Source organism: Lagenorhynchus albirostris, chromosome 14 (genome assembly GCF_949774975.1).
Source record: "Lagenorhynchus albirostris chromosome 14, mLagAlb1.1, whole genome shotgun sequence".
NCBI classification, from domain to species: domain Eukaryota; kingdom Metazoa; phylum Chordata; class Mammalia; order Artiodactyla; family Delphinidae; genus Lagenorhynchus; species Lagenorhynchus albirostris.
In genome coordinates, this window is record NC_083108.1 from 80,099,481 (window position 1) to 80,125,311 (window position 25,831).

Below are 25,831 nucleotides of genomic sequence, written 5' to 3' on the forward strand. Positions count from 1 at the left end.
GCATCGGCAGGTGGACTCTCAACCACTGTGCCACCAGGGAAGCCCGACACACAATTTTTATTTCCAAATTTCAAGATGAAAGATGCAGAATTAAAATGAGCCATGTTGAAAAAAAAAAAAGCTAAGGGAAAGTTCCTTTGGGGGGCGGTGGGGGAGTATGTGTGAAATTTGCCTTTTCTCCTTTTAGAAAATAAGCAATTAGGACTTCCCTGGTGGCGCAGTGGTTAAGAATCCGCTTGACAATGCAGGGGACACAGATTTGAGCCCTGGTCCGGAAAGATCCCACATGCCGTGGAGCAACCAAGCCCATGCGCCACAACTACTGAGCCTGTACTCTAGAGCCTGCAAGCCACAACTACTGAGTCCGTGTGCCACAACTATTGAAGCCCTCGTGCCTAGAGCCCGTGCTCTGCAACAAGAGGAGCCACTGCAATGAGAACCCACACTCCACAACGAAGAGTGCTCACTGCAACTAGAGAAAGTCCCCACGCAGCAACGAAGACCCAACGCAGCCAAAAATAAATATAAAATAAAATTAATTAATTAAAAAAAAGAAAATAAGCCATTAGAAGGAGCAAATCTACAAAGCACATGCCCAGCTGAGGTTACTCAGTGGACAAAGGAAATAATTCTTTCATTTCTCTCACATCTTTGCTCTCCAACCTAAAGCTCTTCAGTTTAACATTTGGATAAAATTTATGCTCGATAACATGCAATCTAATTTTTCACACTGTGGTAAAAATTAAGTCCCCAAACCTGCTTAAAGAGAATTTAGATGACACAAAACTGAAAGCTAATGGCATGTGTCTAACTTTTTATGTATGCATTCCTGAGAAAGTACAGGAAACCTTAAATTTGGAAAGTTCATGATAAGAATAATTTAAATCCCAATCAGATCTGCTTAAAGAATGAGTCTATCTGCATCACCTTATAATTAACAGAAATACCAGCATATCTAACTCTAATTAATGTCACTGGCTAAAAGGTCCTTCAGGTTAAGTTCAAATGTTACTGATACTGTAGAAAGAATAAATTCTGAGCATTGTCGCTATTCAATTATTCAACTTTGAAACTACTTTTTCCTCAGGATTTTCCCCCCTGAATTTATGAACTGTGGCAGTTTTATTTCTCCTTCCTCGAGGTCATGTCAGGTAGAGTTTAATTAGACTGACCAAAGTTAAGATGTCCAGGTGCACTGTATTTTGCTTCTATTAAAAATCAGGGAGGGACTTCCCTGGTGGTCCAATGGTTAAGTCTTTGCTTTCCAATGCAGGGGGTGCAGGTTCCATCCCTGGTCAGGGAGCTAAGATCCCACATGCCTTGTGGCCAAAAAACCAAAACATAGAACAGAAGCAATACTGTAACAAATTCAATAAAGACTTTAAAAAAAATGTTCCACATTAAAAATCAGGGGGACTTCCCTGGTGGCTCAGTGGTTAAGCATCTGCCTGCCAATGCAGGGGACACAGGTTCTAGCCCTGGTCCAGGAAGATCCCACATACCACAGAGCAACTAAGCCCGTGCACCACAACTACTGGGCCTGCACTCTAGAGCCTGTGAGCCACAACTACTGAGCCCACCCGCCTAGAGCCCGTGCTCCGCAACAAGAGAAGCCACCGCACCTCAACGAAGAGTAGCCCCCACTCACCGCAACTAGAGAAAACCCGCGTGAAGCAACAGAGGCCCAACACAGCCAAACATAAATAAATTTATTTAAAAAAAACAAACAACAAAAAACAGGTCAGCTTGGGGAAAAACAAATATACCTAACTTACTATGAACAAAAACTTAGAAGACCTTCTAAGGTTTCCTTTGTTCTAAAAGTTACAACTCCTACCTCCTCCAGTCAAACCTAAATAGGTCTAAGTGTCATTCCTCAAACACACTTTGTACCTCTCTGCTCATGCCACCCCCTCTCTGGAATATTCTCCCCAGCTTCCACCCACAAAAGTCCTATTTCTTTATAGTTCCCCCAATTGCTTGTCAGCCTTCCTTGATGACATTGATCAGAAATACATGCCCCACCCCTCCCAAATACTACCTTACACTATAATTATAACTTTCATTACTTCCAGAAAGCAAGAACCCTATAGTATTTATTGCTCATACCCTTCTGTATATTATGTAATAGGATATCCATCAAAAATATTACTGTTTTCTTTAAGCTAAGACATATCTAAAAGTCCTGTGAAAATTGCTGTAAAATTTTACTTTGGAGTTCAGATCAGCCTGACCCTGGATATAAATCCCAGATACTCTATGTATGTACTATCTGTATGGCCTTTGATAAGTCAATCACTCTGAACTTCTATGTCACATCTGTCCAATGGGAATATCATCTGCCTTACAAAATCACTCTAAGCATGAAATGGGAATATGTATGAGTTATCTACTATGTAACTGACATAAATTAATTTAAAAATGCATATTACTAACTTGAGAAGGACAATCTAATGCTATATATTGTTTCTTTTGCCTAAATTATTCACAAAAAGATCGTTTCTATTTAAATAAAAGCAATTAAAAAAATCAAATGTAGCACAATTAAATTTCTTCTAAGTAGGCTTCCTTCTAAATGAGCTCACCACATAAAGGCCTTCATGTTTATTAATAAGATCAGAAGTTTACAATTCCAATAGGATTAAATATGTTTATAAGATGCTTCCACTTTAAGAATGACAGATACACTCTATTTTAGTCCTGAAAGAGGTGACTATATCTATCAAACATCTAAAAGATCAATACTTAAAAGATGAATGAGAGGGACTTCCCCGGTGGCACAGTGATTAAGAATCTGCCTGCCAATGCAGGGGACACGGATTCGATTCCTGGTCCGGGAAGATCCCACATACCACGGAGTAACTAAGCCAGTGCGCCACAACTACTGAGCCTGCACTCTGTAGCCCCCGAGCCACAACTACGGAAGCCTGCGCTCCGCAACAATACCTGGGCACAGAACACTGTCCCAAGAAAAATGAGCAGAGAATTAACTTCTAGCTCACACAAGCCACACTATACTTTCTAACTAAGCATTCCGCACTGCAATGAAGAGTAGCCCCCGCTCACCGCAACTAGAGAAAGCCTGCACACAGCAAAGAAGACCCAACACAGCCACAAATAAAAAGATGAATGTGAAATATTAGTCTGGGTTTGTTAAAATATATCAAAAACAAAAACCTAACAGATCCATAGTCTTAAAAAAGTTAAATTCTCAAACTAGCTATCTGCAGAAGACCAATCATGCAAATATGGGGCAGATGTGTGATCCCGTTATGTTTCTGTAGTAAAATTAGCTTCCATTCTGTGAATAAGAAAGGCCTGGGTACTAGGCAGTTAAGGGAAAATAGCCAGGAATATGCTCTGAAGGTAAAATTATTTAGGATTTAAACAATTTTTATAGCTAAATACACACACACACCCAAGGAGAATAAAAGTTTTTCATAGGAAGCAGCTAGAAAATATAAAGAGAATACTGGTCGTCAAATTTTCTGGTTTTCCTTAAGTAGCTTCTTTATCCACTGTTCTTAATTCCATGCTACCATGAAGGATGAGCAATTTTAACAGTAAAGTGTATATGCATGAGGTCTAAAATTTTGCCATTAAATAAATTAATAGATAAAAAACACATGTAGTTCCACAGATTGTTTTAACAGTTTAAATCACTTACGTAAATTACCAAAATTTTGCACTGCAGGAATTTTTGCTTACCTGCCATACACCCACAATTGCATTGGCTACTAATATAAGTAAAATCACAAAGGGTTCTACAAAAGCTGTAATTGTTTCTTCACCTTCTTCAAACCAAGCCAAAACCTAAAAGAGAAATGGCACGCGTTAGAACTGTAATGTGTTCTTACAACAAAAGTGGCTGGCATTAAAGGAATTATTATGATACATAAAATCTCTTTTCTTACCATCCTTAGAAACAAAAGGTAGCAAAATGTAATGACATAAACAACAAGCTTATATCTTGTTCCCAATAATTCTTAAGACTCAAAACTATAAACTTCTTAATAATACCCTTAAGAACTAATTTATTTTTTCATGTAATAATTGGTTTAAAATCCAAAACAAATACTTTTGGGGAACTAAATTCCATTCATTTTCTGTGTATATTTTTCAAAAGAAATAAAACAAATTCCTGATTTTGTTAAAGCAAAAGGCAATCATGAAACTTTGTTAATTTGGTTAATATTCACATCAAATAATACCTATGTGGCACAAATTCATAGTAAAAACAACTTAATCATTGACTCAAAATTAGAGTATATAAACTGCTAATGTTCCACGTATTTTCAGTGGTGTTGCTGAAGGTCATTACTGCAAGGTTGTTCTGCGATCAGGAATGTATTTTGAAGGTTATCCTCCATATGATATCTAGTACAGGAACACAGCTCTTCAGAGATGACATAAATCCAAAAATGTTATACCTGGGCACAGAACACTGTCCCAAGAAAAATGAGCAGAGAATTAACTTCTAGCTCACACAAGCCACACTATACTTTCTAACTGAGCAACCCTAAGAAGAGAGAATCCAACACAATGAATCTTAAAATAAACAACATAGTAAAAGAGGCATCTAAATGGTTAAAAATTTAACAACCAATTTTTGTGGAAAAGTGCCAATCCAAAAAGGATGTTAAAGGTATCTTATGATACAGTCTGGGAGGTAAGATTTGCCTTTGCCTTTTAACACTGCTTAAAATGTTTGTATATTCCACAATGAAATCTTTTCTTTAAAAGATCTATTCAGTAAACAATGAAAGCACTGTTTCTGATACTTTTTAATATTGTCAGATATGATGTATGGCAATAATAAAGCCATCTGACGACTACATTTGTACCTAGTGGAATACTATAAAATGAGCTTTGACACAAACAGCAAACAACCAGAAAGATGATTAAGGTAAGACCCAACATGAATTTTGCAAGTAAATGAGGGTAACGATGAATTAACAACAAATATCAATTTGTTAGGCAGCTTTGCTCACCACTATACCACCAACAAAAGAAATATATCAATTTGAGCAGGAAAAAAAACGGGAGACCCAAGGCCAGGTCCTGAAAGACGCCAATCACCACTGACAGCCAATGAACCAGGGCAAGCAGAACACCAGAATGAATATAAATTGCTCCTGCAAGCTTTCAGCTGGGCATTCCTGGTGTTAAGGCCAGGTCTAATGGCAGGATGAAAACTTCTCTAGGAAGTTATAAATTTTGATAGATGCAAGATCACAGCTGCTTTGATGCTAGCCTTTCAAACATTTGCCAAGGAGAGCTATCAGAAATAAGAAACTTAATTAGCTCTTGGGGGAGAAAAATTGCTCAACTTGAAGAGTAACTAGGACCTTTAGAAAAGGTCAGTGAGGCATTAGCAACTGTAAGATAAGCTTCACACCTTGTTAAATCGGGTATGAATTTCCCTCTTGGCAGCTAGGCGGGAGGAACAAACTTAAAGCAATATCCCACATAAGCTGGAACAAAGGAAAAGACTAAAGAAAGCAAGCAGTGACAGGACTATCAAAGCAAACCTCTACTTTTCAAGAAATGTGTGGTTCCTTTGCACAAGTGGTATTTATCCATAATGCAATAACCCTCATCTGTATTATGAAGTAGCATTTTCTTCCACTATGTGACTTTAAATGTTTATGTGTAAGAAACACAGGCATTCATAGTTATTTGAGGGTTCTGGACAATGTATAATTACTGCCTGATGAGAAACTAGTGGGCAAATCTCTTAGTGTGGAAGGGCAGTGCTGAACCTATTTAACACTGACAACTACCAATTTTCTAATATTTAAAAAAATATTTTGAAACCCACAAATAACCCAAAGAATTAAGTGCTACAACTCAAAATAAAGATGAACCGTATTTCATTTACTGCTAAGAATCAATCCAGTCAATCATGTTCAAACCACATGGTGCAGTCCTTCATGGTTTTGTTCTATTGAAAAGAAAACCTCTCTTGCGTAAATGGGAAGATGATGCTGACGGATGGAAGATTCCCATGAGATGGGGAAGAGGGTAGTGAAGAGGGAAACTGGATGAGTGACAAATTACTATGTCTTATTAGCATTATAGTACAGTCAGTTCATAATTATGGTTACCAGAAGTTATACAAAATATACAGGGGGCAGAGAGAATGTTTCTAAAAAATCTTTATTGAGAACAGGTTGAATATAAAGGATTATCTGTTTGTATTTCCTTTTGTTGATTATTCTACCCCCAGGGGTCTAGAAGAGTCTCTGGTACATAGTTGATGCTCACTATATATTTACTGAATAAATGCATGAATAAACAAAACAAAATCTCATACAACGTCTAAGGTACAAGTCCCTACCTGGCAGTCTATGAACTTAAACATTAAGAGAGCAAAAAGGTAACCAACCTCATTAACAATACCAAAGGGAAGTGGAAGGAAAAGCTACTGCAGTATAATTTTAGGAATAGTGTTTCTTCTTTCTTTGCTTTGCACTATTAATACAGGAACAGTACTTCTGGGGCTTACAGTATCCAGCTACGGCAAGTTCAAAAGTTTCAAACTTGTCAATCCTATTCAAAGTAAACACTTGCTAGGTTACTTTATTTATTTAATTCCCTGACCAGGGATCGAACCTGGGTCCTGGCAGTGAAAGCACAGAGTCCTAACCACTGGGAATTCCCTTGCTAGGTTACTTTAGACAGGGTAGGGTATCTTCTAATTGTTATATGGAAGACTGATCTCTGTATATCACCATAACTTCTGAGAGTATAGCCGAAAGATGCCAGAGAGCAGGGTTTAATGAATTAAGCAAATTTTAATCCAAGGTAAAAAGGGATGTTCTGGTATAAACTAGGAGACAGTCATGGTACCATGACTCAGTTATCTACACGTTAGGATAATGTGCAGAGCTCTTAACAAGAACTTAAGAAGAAAATGAGAGATCATAAGCACATTCTTAAGACTGAGGGTCTTAAAACATGTATCAGGTCTGCATTCCTCCTTGTATCCTTAGAAATTTGCAATGCCTTAGGGCACTCAAACATTTGTTCAATGAAGGAAAAAATTTACATCAAGAAATTTAAAAAGAGGAAACAAATAAAGTATCACCAATAAGTGTTATAGCAATTTTCTGAAGTGAGAAACAAAAATTCTTTCAGCCATTATAAAAAGAATAGTATGAATTAGACTAGATTCTCTTGTGAACCAGACATAAAGCTTATGTGAAAACACTCTTCAATATTTTCAGATTTGAAAATACAATCTTATTTAAAAGAAAACAAAAAACCCCATACACATTCACCTTTCAAACCATATTTTAAAGACAGGCTCTAAATAAATTACTTAAACCAATCAGTAAACTGCCCATTTTGTCCTTCAAAATAATTAAAAGAAAACACAGGAAAAATTTAAAATCACTACATTATCAAATACTTCTTGAATATATCTTACTGAGAAAACAAAAGTAAACAAATTTCATGTATTTTGAAAATGCTACCAACACAAACTCATCCAAATATTTGTTAACTCAAAAGCACTAACCTGGGACACTTCTCTAGTGGCGCAGTGCTTAAGAATCCGCCTACCAATGCAGGGGACACAGGTTCGAGCCCTGGTCCGGGAGATCCCACATGCCGTGGAGCAACTAAGCCCGTGAGCCACAGCTAGTGAGCCACAGCTACTGAGCCTGCGCTCTAGAGCCCACGAGCCACAACTGCTGAGCCTGCGTGCTGCAACTATTGAAGCCCACACGCCTAGAGCCCGTGCTCTGCAACAAGAGAAGCCACCGTAATGGGAAGCCTGCGCACCACAACGAAGCGTAGCCCCCCGCTCGCTCCAACTAGAGAAAGCCCGCGCGCACAGCAACGAAGACCCAACACAGCCAGAAATAAATAAATAACAAATTTAATTAAGAAAAGAAGCACTAACCTAGGTTCTAAAAGGAATTAAGAATCCCTTCAAAGGTTCCAGTAAGAAGAAAAGACAAATTATTCAAATGTAAATCAAAGTTGAGAAATGCCCTGGTCTAATAAAGTTTTATTAGCATTTTAGGGTCAATCTAAGTAACTGAGATAGGGAAATGGGGGTGAAGGGTAGAGAAGCTTATGCAAATTGTGTTACCAGAGAGGACTTTATGATTCTGACAGATGAGACAAATATGGTCCTCAAGCTCACTTCCTTCAGGTTAACTGTCACCTTAGACACCTCTCCTGACCGCCCTATTTGAAAACTGCACTCCTTCCACAGGCTCCCCTATTCCGCCACCAACAACCATGTTATTTTTTTCCACAGCACTATCTCCAATCCAACAGTTTATTATATATTTTACTTTTATCTGTCTCCACTAGAACGTCAGCTCCAGGTAAGAGACAGTGTATTTCGTTCCATGCTGTATCCCCAGTGTTTGTGCCATGTACCTAAGGTGCTCAATTCCTAACAAAGCAGGGAAGAGAGAAAAGAACAGGCATTCCAATTAAGCAACCATATGATGTGTTATATGAAGGGCAAAGCTGGTGAACAAGGGGAATGGAAAGAAAAAGTGAAAAGGATAGGAAGGTACTGAATGTCAAGTTAAGGAATTTCTAATGTTACTTCACATACAATGGGAGATATATAGCTCACGTCTTCCAACCCAAGTGACAAGTTAATTAAACTTTATCCCTACAGGTCACAAGTATAAAACATTAATGCTGTTTCTACTTTCTGCCAACGCAAAATATTAACTATGGTTAACAGTTTACTACTTAGATATTTGAAATATATCACTAAAGCCTAGTATTTCTTAACTTGAGCAGAACCTGATGATGTATCATATATAGATTATAAAAACTGCCTATCTGCTTCTCCATAAGAGCATGTATATTTTACCATTTTTCCTTTTAAACGAATAGGAATGAACTGACTACCACAAAAAACTCAGTGCTCTTTTCAAAGGTAAAGAAATGTGGAATGAAAAGGGTCAAGCATAATGTAGCAGTAGTGCTAATCCCACATGAAGAAAATCAACAAGTTTTATATCTGCAATTTCTTGATCAAACAAAACAAAGCAAATTAAGTTACAGTACTTCCTAAACAATAAATGTTTAAACTTTTCTGTTTAGCAACCCATAAAATAAAAATGTAACACAGTTCATTTCCTAAGCAATAACTCCATGTAGTTACCAAAAAGGTAACTCAAATTTCAACTCCAAAATATAGCTCTAAAAAGCTATAAAAAGCCAACATCCTACGTTACAACAAAATTAAAGCTTTTATTTAAAAACCCATTTGAGGAATTCCCTGGCACTCCAGTGGTTAGGATTCGGGGCTTTCACTGCTGCGGCCGGGTTCATTCCCTGATCAGGGAACTACAGATACTGCAAGCTGTGCAGCACAGCCAAAAAATAAAATAATAATAATAATTTTAAAAAAAACATTTGAAAATACCCAGAAGATTTAAGCTCCTTACTTCAAAGTAAAACTCACATCATTATTTCAAAATATTAATATAAAGTCACTCAAACTGGCCACTCAAGAGATCCTATACAACCCAAATAGTCAATAGCTTGTCTACTGGAAATAGGGCCACCGATGTTACAACACTGCCTTAAATTACACACACAAAATAACGCAATAAAAATTTATTTTATCTCTTCTTGTATATAGCAGCTGATTAACTTCTAAGAGATCCCCGATGACCTTACTGAAGCCCAGTATTAAAATTACCAAGTTGAGACTATTTTAAAATTATGTAGCCAGCTTAAACATAAACATTATACTACCTCAAACACATTATTTGTTTTGTTCCACGACAATGTATTGAAACTAATTAATCAAACAGCTCTATTCCTTTATCTGAATTGGTAAAGCAGCAGCCACTTACTAAAGAGGAATTTTTTTTAACCAACCAAGAAAAACAGACACGTATAAGGTATGGAGTGACTAATTCAGGATGCTTAATGATTTGCTATGATACTCTCTTAATTTTATTCAATGAAAACCGTAGAAAACATTCGTGAGGAATTAATTATTAACGGCTACACATCACTTGGCTAACATGGCATGACATATTAAAGTCTCATGGCAGAATCTGCGTACAGAAACTCCAAAAAAGTTCACCTCTTGCCAAGTTTTTCCCTTCACCGAAAGTAAAGAAATGCCTACTGCTTCATGTATTTAGTTCTCAAAATAGCCCTCTAGGGTAAGGTTGTCAATAAAGACAGAGGTAGATCCCTGAGGCCTGCATGCTTACAAACACACAAAAATGAAACCTTGAAGCTGTGTCAAGTTTGCAAAGCCTGAAACAAGTTATCGCAGAGTGAATTTCACTTCCCATCTTGGTTTTTATAAGAACAGAATACTGTACTTTAAGAACAAAAGACATCTCATGCTGTTAGGATTAGGAACATCTGTGTCCTATGCATGACCATTTTTAGGAAAACTTCAAAGTCCAATGCCCAAGAAAAAAAATGCAATAAAAAAATCAATATTGAACACAAAAAAAATGTTAATAATAACCTAGAATTATCCTTTCCAACCCCCATCACCTTTCTTCTGCTGTTCTTTGCATTTCACCAGTTTCTTAGCAACCATACAGGACTCAAGCTGGTAAGCACATACAGAACATGAAAAGTTTTTTTTTTTTTCTTTTAAGATCTAGAACCAATTGTACTAAACCTTGTTCTCTCAACCTAGGAGCCACTCAAGACAGGGGTCCAATTTAGATAAATTTACCACCCTAAAGGTCAGTGACCAAATTTGGTCAACAGTGGTGCCATCACTGCCGTCATCATTCTTGTCACTGTCAGAAACAACTGTCACCTTGCCATTACCAGGAAGGGAGAGCAACTGGAATATTCCTTTTGTAAGTTCTATTTACAGACTACAAAGAGCCCAACATCATCTTAGAATGATCTTACACAACGGAAGAACCCAAAACAGAAAAGGCCTTCCAATAAAGAACTTTTTGATATTAAAAGCTGATAAACCACAAGAATTTATAAGACCCTGCCTGCCGCATTTGGGAACAATCTCTAACTGCACTGCCAATGTCAGACATCCATTTATTTTCTGTACGCGAATGGCTTCAAATGTTTTACTTATAAATTTAAAATACCTAGGGAATCAAAAAAAAAAAACCCAAAAACCCCACACAAAACATGAAGAAACAGCTTAAATCTCCAAATATAATGTTCTCACTCAACAGACATTTGTTTCCTGGTTTTTCATCTATGGTATAGTCTCAACTTTTGGAAAGTAAATTTCTTTATACTTACAAAAGATATACATGCTGCCAACAATAAAATTCTAACTAGTAAGTCTTCAAACTGCTCAATCACAAGTTCCAGCAAGGTTTTTCCTGTTAGAAAGAAACATATCTGTTGTAAATGTCATCTTAAGATCAGCACACAAAGTGGGGGAAGAAACGTGTTAAGATTACTCACCTTCTTCAGCCGGTAACTCTGTAGAATGTAGAAATTCACCAGGCAACGTGTCAAGAGAGGGGAAAAAAAAACATTTTAGCACTCTGTCTTTACAAAAATTACTAAATTATCACTGCCTTTGAAAGACGCACCTAGATATATGAACATTCAACCATATTTAACAGAAACCATACCAAAATGGTACCTCAAGAAAATATGCAGTATTTGTTGTATTGATCTACTCCGAAACGTGAAATCTCATCACCACCTAAGTAAGTCTCCTGAAACAAGGAGTCATTTCAGCCCTGTCATCACTTCTGCCAGATGTGTAACTTTGGGTAGTACAAGAACGGTCAGAGGCATTCTCAACTACAACGCCTCATAAACCGGGTAGGGACGAGAAAATGTCTCGCAGGGCTCAACCCAGATGCAAGAGGCTCATCCCTCCCTCCGCCGGGGCCGGCTGCTGCTGGTGAGAAGCCGCGGAGCTAACTGCGTGCGGGGAAGGTCAAGGGCTGGAGCCGCGAGGAAGTCGAGAGGAGGCGCAGACCCGACGCCGGAGCCCCCAGCCTGCAACCCCTCTCCCGCAGGGCCGTCGCACGGGCTCAACCCGCCGCCTGCAGCCCTAGTCAGGCGCGGAGCCGAAACCCACGAGGTGGAGCTCAGTCAGCCATCTTTCCTGGCTCTCGGGCCCGCGCCTAGCCGCGCGGCGCCGCTGCAGCCCCGGCGCCGGGCACCTACCGTTGGAGCCCCATCTCTCCTTGAGCTTCTTGACCTGCTCCAGGCTCAGCCCTGTGCTCTCGTTGACGCCGAAGTGACCCAGCACTTCCTCTACCGTCTTTGTGTGCGCGTTCTCCATGGCTGCGGGGGCCCGGCCGGCCTCGCCTCCAGTCCCCGCGGCCTCCTCGCCTCCGCCTCGCACTCGGGCCGCGGGCTCGTGCCACCCCGGGCGCCCAGGCGCGGACTGGTCTCTCCCCCCTCCTTCTCCTACTCCGGCCGCTTCCGCCTCGCCGGGCGCTAAATCACCCCGCACCCCCTCCCCCAGCAACCGCCCCTCTCGCAGCCCGGCCCTCGCCGGCGCCCGCCCCGGGCACAGCTGGACGGTGGTGGTGGGGCCTCCCGACCCTCCCTCCCCTCGTCAGAAGGGAGGGCCTCCTTCACCCTCAACCGCCCGCCGGGAGTGCAGGCCGCGGCCCCTAGGCCCCCTCCCCGTGCTCCTGAGGTGATTCTCGGCCCCGCCCGGGCCGGTAGAGGGGGCGCTCGGTCGACCCCTGACAGCGGAACGGAGCAACGGAGGAGAGCCGGCGGGGTGATGCGCGGCGCGCTCGCCCTGTCCCCTCAGCTCTGCACCCCCGGCAGCAGTAGAGGAAACCGCAGCGGAGGGGAAGGAGGTGGCGTCGGGGACGGCTCCGCGGCGGCTGCTCTAATAGCATTTATCCGCCGCTGCCTCCCCTCTCGCCGCCGCCGCGGCATGTGGACGCCGCTCATTGGCCGAGAGGGCCCAGCGCGGCGCGGGAGGCGCGGCCCCGCCCCCTCCCTCAGGCTCCCTCCCTCCCGCGCGACTTGCGCCCACGCGGCCGCGCAAGCCCCGCCTCCTCCCTCGAACCGCCCCCAGGAACCCGGATCGAAGCTGGCGTGCCCGCGCCCTGCGCGCTCTGATCGGCTGTTCGGCGGAGAGCTCTCCGCCTCTCTTTGGCTAATGCGGATCTCGATTCCCGCCCGGTTCAATCACCTGTAGACGTAGAACCCAGGGAGGTGGAGGGCTCGCGTGGGCTCCCTGCACTCGCTGCCCCAAGGGAACTGCCTACCCTTAAGAGTCGGCCTCGGGTTGGGGTGGGTGATTGGGAAGGCGAGGCCGAGGAACCTTACGAACTCGGTCGGCGCAGAGCTTCACCGAAGCGCGCTGGGGTTGGTGTCCTTGGCTCGTCCCCTTGCCCTCCACCCCCCAGGGCCGCACTGTGCAACCCAATCTGTGTACTTCAGAGCCCCTCTTAGGAACCGAGGGGAGGAATTCCGCAGTTCACTTCCCACACGGCCAAAATCCCTCATCTGTCGCTTCAGGAACACCGCATCCCATATTGTTTTTAATATCACACACAGATTTGATAACATGTCTGCATGGAAGTCACAGATTACGCTACTGTAACTGCTAAATAAGCGAGAGTTGTGCTAGAAGGTGCCTCGCTTGGGCATTGATTAAGGCTATTTTCTAGACTGCCCCTTTCCCCAATAGGGGAAAAAAGGACTTTAATCCAAAAATCTATTCTTAAACCACAGATGATTTGCTCTTGAGGTCTGTAGAAAACCTACCTCAACAAGGACCTACAGTATAGCACAAGGAACTCTTCTCAATATTCTGTAATAACCTAAATGGGAAAAGAATCTGAGAAAAAACATATATATAACTAAATCACTTAGCTGTACACCTGAAACTAACACAACATTGTAAATCAACTATAATATAAAATAAAAAGTAAATTAAAAAAAAGAAAACCTATGTAACAGCAAGATAAAGGGAATTTCGCCAATATAAAAAAATTAGACAACAGAGAAAAGGACCTTCGCATTGAATTCTTGAGCAAAAGGTGAACACATTCGCATCACAAAGGGCAGTTTTCTTAAGGGACTATGTTGCAGAATGAAGCATCTAGTCCACTTTTGTGTTTGGCTATGGTGTACCATCCACAGGAGCCAAGGCAGAACAAAAATCACCTCAGTTGTCCCAGATGGCTCAGCTTCAGGACTTAAAGTCCTTTAACAGATGCAAATCACAGTACATTACCTAGCTGAAAAAATCAGGCACGTCATTTTGTCATTTCATTTAATTATTTCCAAGGAGTGGAGGCTGGTATACAGTTTTAATTGATACTTGGAAAAGGACCAACAAAACCCTACATGAAATAAACAAAAATTCTAGTGTATGGCAATGCACTAAGAGAAGCAAAATGAAAACTGGTTAGGTCACAGGATTGGAGCCTCTTCCAGCAGGGACACGTGGCTGCACGGTGGGGGGGTGTGGTAATGGAGGGCTGGTGGTTCTTTTCCCCCTCAGACCAGGTCTGCACCACTTCTTTTTTTTTTTTTTTTGCGGTACGCGGGCCTCTCACCGCTGCGGCCTCTCCCGCTGCGGAGCACAGGCCCCGGACGCGCAGCCTCAGCGGCCATGGCTCATGGGCCCAGCCGCTCCGCGGCATGCGGGATCCTCCCGAACCGGGGCACGAACCCGTGTCCCCCGCATCGGCAGGCGGACTCCCAACCACTGCGCCACCAGGGAAGCCCCTGCACCACTTCTTACCAACTCTTCTGCCTCACCCCAGCAAGTGTAAAAGCACTCCAGGCAGGAGGATTGTTACCTTTCTCAGCCTGGAAATTATCTTGAGCATTTGACTTTGGATCTCCGTTCTGTGGCTTGGTCTCTGCTTGGGGTTGTAAGTGCTTCTGCTTCTTGAGCTTCTTGGGAGGTTCCTGATCTGTGCTTTTGTACTGAATGCTCTTCCCCAGATCTTCGAGCTCCTTGTTATTGTTCAGATTTCAGCTTACATGTTACCTCCTCAGAGATGTCTTGACTAAAAGGGCTACCCTCCCCAGTCACCCTCGCTATCACATTATTGTTTTATTTTCTTCACAGCACTTATCTCTGATGTTGTATTTTTTGCTTAGCTGTTTACTGCCTGTCTCCCCCTACTAGGATGTAAGCTCCATGAGAACAGCATGTCTTGTCTAGCTTGTCCATCTTCAGGATATAGGAGTCCCCTGGTATACACTCATCATTTATTGAATGCCTACTATTTGAGTGAATGAAAGAGCCCCACCATCCCTGATCTATCAGTGACTTGCAAAGGGCCTGGCTTTGAGAGGACCCCAGCAAATTTTTGCTGAACTCAAGTTTATTGATTTCCAGTATGTGATGTAAATCAGAAGGCCTCTGAACTACTTGCCTCATGTGAATGGCTGTGAAGGTTAGGCTTAAAACGAACAAACAGGGACTTCCCTGGTGGTCCAGTGGCTAAGACTCAGCACTCCCAATGCAGGGGGCCTGGGTTCGATCCCTGGTCAGGGAACTAGATCCCACATGCTGCAACCAAAGATCCCGCATGCGGCACCGAAGTTCCTGCGTGCCGCAACTAAGACCCAGCGCAGACAAATATTAAAAGCAGACAAACAAAAAACAAAGTGAGGCAGCATTATAGGTTTCTCAGAGACAAGTAATGTCTAAGTTCACATTGGTCGTGTTACCAGACTGTTCTTTGCAAATCTGCTATTTCCTGGAGATTGGAATACAGGTATTCCTCAATGCACCATGGGATTACGGCCTGATAAACCCATCATAAGTTGAAAATATCATAATTCGAAAATGTACGTAAGACACCTAACCTACTGAGCTTCATAGCTTAGTCTAGCCTACCTTCAATGTGCTCAGCACACATTAGCCTACAGTTGGGCAAAATCATCTAACACAATACCTATTTTATAATAAAGTACTGAATATCTCATGTAATTTATTTAAAGTGAAAAACAGAATGGTTTTAAGTGTATCAGTGTTTACCCTTGTGATCTGCACAGCTGATTGGGAGCTGCAGCTCGCTGCCGCTGCCCAGCATCTTAAGAGAGGATGGTACTGCGTATTGATAGCCTGGGAAAAGATCAAAATTCAGTTTCTACTGAATGTGTATTGCTTTCGCACCATCTTGAAGTTGAAAAATTGTAGGTCAAACCATCATAAGTCAGGGATGGTCTGTATTCCCTTAAACTGAAACAGTGTGCTTTACAGCCTGGGACTGGCCCCTTCTGTATCACATACTAATTATGCCCTTGGTTCCTCAACCCATTGGTGTCTCTGAAACCTGTTGTTTATTTATTTATTTATTTATTTTTATAATGTCACCATGGTTTTTCTTTTTAAATTGAGGTATAGTTGCTTTACAATGTTCTGTTAGTTTCTGCTGTACAGTGAAGTGAATCAGCTCTACGTATACATATATCCCCTCTTTTTTGGATTTGCTTCCCATCTAGGTCACCATAGACCACTGAGTAGAGTTCCCTGTGCTATACAGCAGGTTCTCATTAGTTATCTACTTTTTACATATTAGTGTATATATGTCAATCCCAATCTCCCAGTTCATCCCACCCTCCTTCCCCCCTTGGTGTCCATACGTTTGTTTTCTACATCTGTGTCTCTATGTTTGCCTTTCAATGGTTCATCTGTACCATTTTTCTATATTCCACATATATGCAATATATGATATTTGTTTTTCTGACTTACTTCCCTCTGTATGACAGTCTCTAGGTCCACCCACATCTTTACAAATGACCCAATTTCATTCCTTTTTATGGCTAATATCCCATTGTATATATGTACTACACCTTCTTTATCAATTCATCAGTCGATAGACATTTAGGTTGCTTCCATGACCTGGCTATGGTAAATAGTGCTGCAATGAACATTGGGGTGAAACCTGTTATTTAGAGGTTGCCAAAATTTAGCAAAACATAGCCTCCCAAAGGCAGAAAGATTTACTCTTAAGTAGAAATAGACTTATGCTCGATGTATTTTATACACATGCTTCTTGTTAATAAGGTTAAACAAAGTAAGAATGGGTTTTAGAAATACAGTTGACCCTTGAACAACACAGGTTTGAACTGTGTGGGTCCACTCCCATGCATATTTTTTTCTATAATGAATACTGAAGTACTGTATGATCTGCCTGTGGTTGGTTGAATCCTCAGATTTGGAACTACAGATGTGGAGGAACTGTATATGTGGGCCAACTCGGACTTTCAACCTCATGGAGGGTGGGCGCCTCTAAGCCCCCTGTTGTTCAAGGGTCAACTGTACTCTATTTTTCACCAAGGATTGTAGCTATTTTCAGTCGGTTGGGGACAGGGAGAGGAAAAAAGAGAAACTGTGATTCAGAAAGATGGATGAGTTGATCAAAGAACCTCAAAGGAATTAATAAAGGAGGATATTATCTGGTAGTAGGCAGGCTGGTTTAAAAAGCTAGGTAGATAGAAAAGGCCCAGTAGAAAAGAATGACATGCTAACTTCCCAACGCTCTACAACCCTCCTGTAAGGCAATGGAGATGGTAAAAGGCAGTCTGTTCCATATTTGGACAGCTCTAATCATTAAAGCCATCTCATTCTGGGCTGAATCCACCTCCCATTAACAACTTCTCCTATACATTGGTTCTTGTTTAGCCCTTTGGAATAACTCTGAATAAGTTTAATCCCTCCTCTGTGTGTGATCTCTTCCAGTACTTCAAGATATTTATTTACTTTTTAAGAGTCTTTTTTCTCTGCTAAAAAGAACAGCTCTGTCTCTGAGCTGTGCCTTGTATAGCGGGAGTCTGCAACCCCTCAGCATCCTTGTCGTCCAGTCGCGGAGACACCCAACACTGAAGACAGAAGTCTGGAAAGGATCTTGCGGTGGAGTTATCACTGTGCACCTTTGTTTCAATGCTTCCCCCTGCACATTGCTGATTTGTGTTATCAGTTCAAAAATGAGTCCTGTATATATAAACTGCAGTCATTTAATCTTCCCATCGTCTACTTGCACTGTTGATTCTTTTTAACCCAGGCACTGAACTCTGACTGTAATGGAGTGTTCTCCTGTTCACTTTGGCCCATCTTTGCAGTCCGCTGTGGTCTTCTGGAGTCTTCACGTGATGTTTTAGCCATATGCCCGAACTTGGGTTACACACAAATTTGATAAGCATGACTTCTGTCAACTGCTATAAATCAACTTGACTACAGGTCCCAAAGTCAGGAAAGTAAAAATCTTATAATGCAGTCTCTTGCCTCTTTACCTCCCATGACACATTATTATACAGGTCATTCTTTTGGTTGAGCACCTGATGTAGTCAGCGTGACTTAAGGATCATGATATATGAAAAATACATATTTACGACCTAGACTCAGAACTGGCACAGTAAGGTGTTTGCACTGAAAGGTAAGTGGGAATTAAGGCTATCCAACTTACTCACACCTGCTGTCTCTCACGGACTCCAGAACACATGCTGGTTGAGTCGAATGCCAGGCAAAATCGCCTGCAGTATTTACATTCTTTGTTCTGTAAATTGTTGGGCGGCCCCCTTACAGGCCTACAAGGCCTGCACTTGTCCAGCTTCAAGACCAAAGAAAGAGCCAAGTTAGCAACAGAGACATCAACGGTTTGATGGATAGGGGAGCTTACACGTCTGAAGCGAGGTCCTGGAGCGAGAACCCCACTGCGGGCAGGACATGGTGGCAGTCTTTGCTCCCCAGGGGAATGGGAGATTGACGTCAGGTTGGCTCATTAGTTACCAGGGAAACCAGCAGAGGGGCATGCCCCTCACCAACCCTTTGATAAGATATCACTAGCTGAGGCAAGTACATAGGAAGGTCAGTCATGTGTGTGGGTATAGGTGAAGCTGGCACTGGTCAGGCAGGAGATGTACAGAGAGCAAGAGAACAGCCATCTTGAGTGGCCTGACCATACATAAATTAAAGTGTCTTAAGGTAATTATGAGATGTTGGTCCACTGTATTATTATCTAGCCTACATTTCTCTACTGGTCCATAAGAACTTAACGAGAGGACTCTGTCGAATGTGTTGCTAAGATCTAAGTAAATTGTCTACAGCAGTCCATATTCTAGTGATCTTTTCACAGACATGTGTCCCGTTTGGCATGGCTTGTGTTACTGATCACATGTCAGTACCTAGTGACCACCACTTTTTCTACATGCCCACAAACTATAAGTTTAACATCTGAGAATTTGCTAAACTTAACAGAATGTCTTTTCCAGAATTTGGCCCTCTCCCATTGATAAGCATTCTTTTGATGGCTAAGTGTCAAAAGACCAACTTATTAGCTTATGCTTATAAAAAAAAAGGACTTATTGGGGAATAGACTCCAAATTCAGAACAGCTTGATCCAGGTGCTCAGATAAAGTAACTGAGAATCTCAAAGCAAAACTCTGTTTTGCTTTGCTTTTTACAGTCTTGTGAGTTCTCTCCAGGTGGTAGCAGATATGACCCCCAGCATCTCCAGTTTACAGTCCACCAAGTTTAGCAATCTCAATGGAAGGAAAGGGCTAATATTTTCTCTGGGTCATGTGTCCACCCCTGGAAGCAGGGATTGTGGTCAGCTCTACCTGAACTTCATGGACAGAGAGTGGGGGGAGAAGTGGGTCCCCAAAGCAGTGGTTTTCAAACTTTGGCATGCATCAACATCACCTGGGTGGCTTGTGAAAACAGACTGCGGGGTCCCTACCTCCAGAATTCTCATTCAGTAGGTCTGGGATGGAGACCAAGAATTTGCATTTCTAACAAGTTGCCACGTGATGTCAATGCTGCAACTTCAGGACCCACACCCTGAAAAACAATACCCCAGAGGAAGGTCCTGGTGCTGTTACCAGAAGGGGGGGAACGGATGTTGGGCTAGCAAAACCAAAGATGTGTACTTCACCAAGAAAAGTCAAAGATCTAACAGACTTGGAGGAAGCGGAGGTAACTAGCATGGAGCACTGGAAACCTTGTTTGGAGATGCCCTAGATTATTCCATTGCAGCTTTCAGTTTCATCTGCCCTATATCCACCACAACCTCCCCTCCGATTCTAAGCTCCTGCCACAGTGGATCATTACCTGTTCCTCTGCATCTCTGCTCAGAGGTTCCTGCTTGGATATGCCTGGTGAATGCTTAATCAGCCTTCAAAATGAAGGCTCAAATCCTACCCCATTTGGGAAGCCTTCCCTGATAAGGACCCGCTCCATCACTTCCTTCCTCACCACCCAGAAAATTACTTGCTCCTTCTTCTGTGTCCCACGCAGCACTATGTATATCACTCAGCTCTACTACAGTAACTCAGGTTTACTTCTTACTTCTCTGGCTGATCCTTTACAGCCTTCTTTTCACACATCTCCCCATCTCCTACTCAACCTGAAATGTGCAGTGTCCTACCACTGAGGACTTAGCCTTCTTCTCTATCTGGATTTTGCCTTAGGCCCACTGGTTTAAACGGCACCAAAATATTGATGACACACCCATTTGTATGTCCAGACTCCTACACCCAGCTCTCTACCTGACTTTGCCATTTGACTGGGGCTTGGACTCCTGTGAGAATGACAGGGGTGGGGGTGGGGGTGGGGGCTGGGGCGACCCTCCCTCGGAGAAGTGAGCCGTGAATAATATACGTCCGTTTGCATATTCAGAGCTGAGACAACAGCATTCAGGGCAGGAGGAAGAGCAAAGGAGACAGACCCAAAGAGTACTCTTCTACCGCACTCATCACTAGCACTTACTCACCTGATTATAAACTCCAGGAGAGCAGGGATCATATGCATTTAGGATATATGCACAGTGATGAATGAACGTGTGATAATTATTTGCTTTAAGGACTTTGAGTGTCCCTTATTTGTGTCCCCAGTGCCTAGCACAGTGTGGCCCATGTGGCAGGTGCTCAGTACATGTCTGTCTACCGCCATCAATTAATGAGGCCCTTCACTTCCTTTGCTATTACTGCTCTGGGGGGAAAAAAAAGTTGCCATTTAAAAAAAAAAATTAAAGAAGAGAAACCCATACAGCACAGTGCCAAACAAAGTACTGTGGAATGGTTTTCAAAACCATAGCTCCCTGATGGGATAATGTAGTTTAAATATAGCAGCTATTTTTTCCCTCCAGTCGGTTTGTTCTTTGATTTTTGTGGAAAGATTTCAAAAGTTCTCCTCCACTGCCCTCCTTCCTCACCCCGCCCCACCACCAAGGTACTCAGACCTTAAACAGCAAAATGCTTAAAATGCAGAGATGACAGGGCCTCCTGAACCTGGTAGAAAAATGAACAGTGATTAAATGCGATTTTTAATTTTAAATGATGAGTTCCCCCTTCCCTGCCAGGTGCCAGGGTGTTGCTCTAGCAGTAGTGGTAGCACAGTGAGCAGGTAGAGTTTCCGACGACGGGCAGAAATCCAAGGACTGTGAATGCAGTGGATAGAGTTGCAGTGGACAAATTCCTAGAATAGGATCTTTGTTCCCAAGCTGACCAACTCACTCCCTTGATGTTCCACAATAGAAAAAAAAAGGGGGGGTGGGGTGGAGGTGACAGAGGCATGTTTAGGTCTCCTACTGTGATCCTGCTGTAGTTAACCTGATAGTTCACAAAAGATCCCAGGAGGTTGGCTGCCCTCCCAAGTCACCTTGTGATTCTCTCCTGATTTTGGAGAGGGGGAGGGTGGGGGACACTGTGTATCCTGAGGAAAGCATGTCTGACAAGGCTGATCCGTGCCATCTGGGAGGATGCATCACGAGCCCCATCTGGCTCCAGCAGGCTGCCGAGGCTGAGGCAGTGGTCCTCTCCCAGCACACCCCGGCCGCTCCTGTCCCTCTCCAGCCTGCTCAGCCTTCATCTTTCCCCTCTTCCTAGCCTTTGCCTTCTTTCCCACAATCCCTTTTGCTCCCTTCTCCCACCCGTGGCTTCTCTCCATCTCCCACGCCTCTGCGAGGTGGGGCTGATTGGGAGTGCTCTCACGCAGGCCCCTTGGGGACAGCCCTGCTGGCTCAATTAGTCCTCCTGCACCACCCAGATCGTGTCCTGGAGACCGATAAACTCATTGTAAGGTCCTGTCTTGTGTCTCACTTGCTGGAGTCCAGAGGTACAAGACAACTGCCTCTCCTTCTCTTAGCTGCTTTCCATCTCAAAGGGTGGTAGAACACAGGGCCTCTGCTTTACTCTTCAAGTTTAACGTTAGAAACTTCTCAGGTGGGTCCAATCTGCATAGATGGGGGATGGGTGGAGTACAAGAAAGCAGAGGCTTGGCCGGAGTTGTTTGCAAACATTAGGCGTTTCTCTTCCATGACTCATCAGAGGACAGCAGAGTCCTCCCTCTTCCCGGAATGCCAACCCATGGCCAACTCCTACCCCCATCTTACCCCCAAAATAAAACAACCCACACATAGAGCTTTGTCCTCAAAAATCAGATTTCCCCCGGAGATCTGACATGGCAGCTTGGAGAGGGGGGCATTTTGAGGCCTCAGAAGAACAGCCTCTAAGAGGATTCTCTGACTGGGCAGAGAGGTAGCTGCAGAAACAGTCTGGTGACTCGAAAGCAAAGAAAGTACATGTGTTGTGAGGATGGGTCTTTTCAAGAAAAGTGCCTTCACCCTCTCCTTACTTCCCCCAACCTTTCTACTTAGTACCTTCCTAATATAAAACCTGGCATAGACAACCTTTGGGTCGGTTAGAAAAAAATAGGCTGGATTTCCCTGGTGCTCCCAATGCAGGGTGCGCTGGTTCTATCCCAGGTCAGGGAACTAAGATCCCACATGAAAAGAAAAAAAAGGCCAATGCAGATAAAAAGGAAGGAAAGGAGACAAAAAGGAAGACATCATTTACTTGACACATATTTGCCAAGCATGTGTTGTCTCACTCCATCCTTAGGACAAGCCCATCTGATAGGTTACCATTATCATCTCTATTTTTCCAGACACAGCTAATTCTGAGAGGTTAAGTCATTTGCTGAAGTAATACAATTAGAAATCACTATTCAATAAACAGTGTTGGGAATAGAAGATTATTTGTATGGAGAAGAATTAGATTGGAGCTATTCCTCACACCATGAAATGCAATCAATTTCTTATGGGAAAGAGAGTTAAACAGTAGAAAAAAATTTGTAAAACAATTAAAAGAAGCAACAAAAGCAAACATGTGTGGAAGGGAGATAAATTTCTAAGTACTTCAGATAAAGGAATATTTAAATTTGCATAACAAAGGGCCACAAAACAAATGGAGGGAATATATGCACACAGTTTTGGAAAGAAGCTAGATGATTGCTGAAAAAACTTCATGTTAGGAGTTTGATTCAATGACTGCATAAATGCACTCAGAGAAAGACACATGCACATAGATCTTGACTGTAGCAAATATCTCTGTGGCTGGTCCCAGATCAGTTCCTACTCCCGCTGTGGTAGGATCCCACTAGTGGATCATTCTGAGGCTCGCAGAACTACACCCTCCTCAGGGTGGGGAAGGGACAGCTGATTAATTCACTGCACAGACAGCTGAGAAAGAGGCAAAGCAGAAAGCTACATCCACTGAAAACTGCACAGGGAGGCTGCCGCCAGCAGAATGCAGTGACCTGAGCTGGAATTCTGCCAAGACAGTGGGATTAGATTCCCAAGCGTTGGCCAAAATGGGCCCCGGGATTTTTATTTTTATTCATTTTCCATTACAACTGCACGGCAACACAAACAAGCCCCAAAACAATGTGAGCCACCGAGAGTCATTTTCCCTTGCGGGTGCCATACCGATACCACACATGCTGCTGACCTTATCTTACCGAAGTTTAGAATTGAGAGTTTGATTACTCTCTTCCGTACCAACCATAACGGTAGAAAGGCATTATGATTGCCCAACTAACGCCACGTGCACAGAAAAAGGGATATAAAGTAAGACGTGCACGTGGAGCCCACTGTAACCAAGAATAAAAACTTGTTGGGACTCCCCTGGCAGTCCAGTGGTTGAGACTCCGAGCTTCCACTGCAGGGGGCGTGGGTTCCATCCCTGGTGGGGGAACTAAGATTCCACATGTCGCGTGGTGCGGCCAAAAAATTAAAAACAAACAAAAAAACTTGAGAAGTCAGTGGAAATCTAAGAAAAGTTAGGTACTGGCTCTCCCAGTCCCCCAAGGTCAGGGGCCTGTAGGCACTGGGAGTGAAAGATACCTGACAGCAGGCAAATGAATGTCAATTACAAAAGAGCACTGGGGTGGGGAAGGAAGGGAAAGGGCTTAGTGCATTAGACCCAGATTTAGGCTAATGATACTCTCAGAGGTTACTTTGTAGATGTCAGACAGTAGGGACTTTTTTTTTTTTTTTTGGCCGAGCCGCGTGGCATACAGGATCTTAGTTCCCTGACCAGGGATCGAACCCGTGCCCTCTGCAGTGGAAGCTCAGAGTGCCAACCACTGGACTGCCAGGGAATTCCCCAGGGATGTTTTAACTTGTGATTCGCCCTGTTCTAGCTACATGATTCCATGTTATCACAGGTCTTCAAAATACCACCTTTCACAAATTGTGGGGAAACAAATTCGGAGAACTGCAGCCACCTGGTAAGGAAAGCATGCTCTTAGACAAACTACTTAACCAATGTCCCTAGTTCCTCACTGGTCAAATGCGGATAACAGAATCTACCTCATGTAGATTTCCTGAATGCGAAGTGCAGAGCACAACGCCTGGTACAGCTGTTGAGAGACACACCTTTGTCTTAGGTTCACCTTAAGATGCAGCCCTTTTAAAACAAAACATTTGGTTTAATCTCATAACAACAAACACATCATTAACATAACTGAGGATACAGAGGCTCCATATCCCCCTCTCCCTTTTAAAGAAACATGCTCGACATATAAAAAAAAGTACAATAATAATATAATATATACCCACCATCCAGTGTAAGAAATACATGATTTGTACCATGGGATTTCTTTGTGAGCTCCTTGAACTCACTCTCCACCTTGCTTTCCCAGTGATAACCTCCACCCTGAACTTGAAGTTTGTCATTCTCATGCATATTTTTATATTTTGACTACAGATATATAGATCCAAAAACAATTTACATAAACCTCACCAATTCTGTGCATGTCTTGCATCTTGCTATTTTTACTTACCACTAATGAGTTTTTTTTTTTTAGGTTTATCCACAAAGATATATGTAGATCTGGTTACTTCATTTTTCTTGCTATGTAGTTACTTATATTTTTTAAATAAACAAGTAAAACCACACAGAAAAAGCTGAAATCCTCATTGTTCCCTTTCCCCTACATTCCATCTTATAAGTAGTTTACAATGTTAGGCTTCCCAGGTAAAATCAAAGATGAGGATTTCACTTTCTCTCTCTTCCCAAAACACTTAGCTCTGTTTGTTTTTTCCTCTGCTTCCAAAATTGATGAGACTTCATTTAAAGCTGCCAAATTTCACACTGCAGGTGCCTGTAAACAAACTCTCTGGTTTGCACTGTAGAGAATTCATCTTCGTGTAAGTCAGGTCCCACCCCCAATTTCAGACTGAGAAGGCTGCTCCTACCTGGAAGAAAGCTGAAGCCAGCATTGCCATGGGGTCTGGCACTGCAGGGGACTTGGCTGATGACATTTCTCGATTGTCAGGCTTTTTTTTTTTTTTTTTTTGCGGTACGCGGGCCTCTCACTGTTGTGGCCTCTCCCGCTGCGGAGCACAGGCTCCGGACGCGCAGGCTCAGCGGCCATGGCTCACAGGCCTAGCCGCTCCGCGGCATGTGGGATCTTCCTGGACCGGGGCACGAACCTGTGTCCCCTGCATCGGCAGGCGGACTCTCAATCACTGCGCCACCAGGGAAGCCCTGTCAGGCTTTTGATAGAGCCTTAGTATTAAGAGAGAATCAAGTAAAACCTGCAGGTCAGCAGGAATTTTTCACTCACCCCCACCCCCATCCCCCATTGGGAATATTT

At 42.9% G+C, this 25,831-nt stretch overlaps 1 protein-coding gene across 2 annotated transcripts in view; it reads right to left on the reverse strand.

The window, feature by feature from the left end:
* The window catches only part of ATP2A2 (ATPase sarcoplasmic/endoplasmic reticulum Ca2+ transporting 2), a 61,141-nt gene extending 48,334 nt beyond the window's left edge, over positions 1 to 12,807 (reverse strand). The window contains exons 1-4 of one of the 2 annotated variants that reach the window (XM_060170668.1): positions 12,124 to 12,807; positions 11,404 to 11,421; positions 11,236 to 11,318; positions 3,709 to 3,813 (exon numbers count right to left, since the gene is read on the reverse strand). In XM_060170668.1, coding sequence (XP_060026651.1) covers positions 3,709 to 3,813; positions 11,236 to 11,318; positions 11,404 to 11,421; positions 12,124 to 12,241 — 324 coding nt within the window. In that variant the 5' untranslated portion in view covers positions 12,242 to 12,807. The remainder of the gene's footprint in view (positions 1 to 3,708; positions 3,814 to 11,235; positions 11,319 to 11,403; positions 11,422 to 12,123) is intronic. The other variant, XM_060170669.1, reaches the window with a different exon arrangement.
* Between the last annotated feature and the right edge of the window lie 13,024 nt (positions 12,808 to 25,831).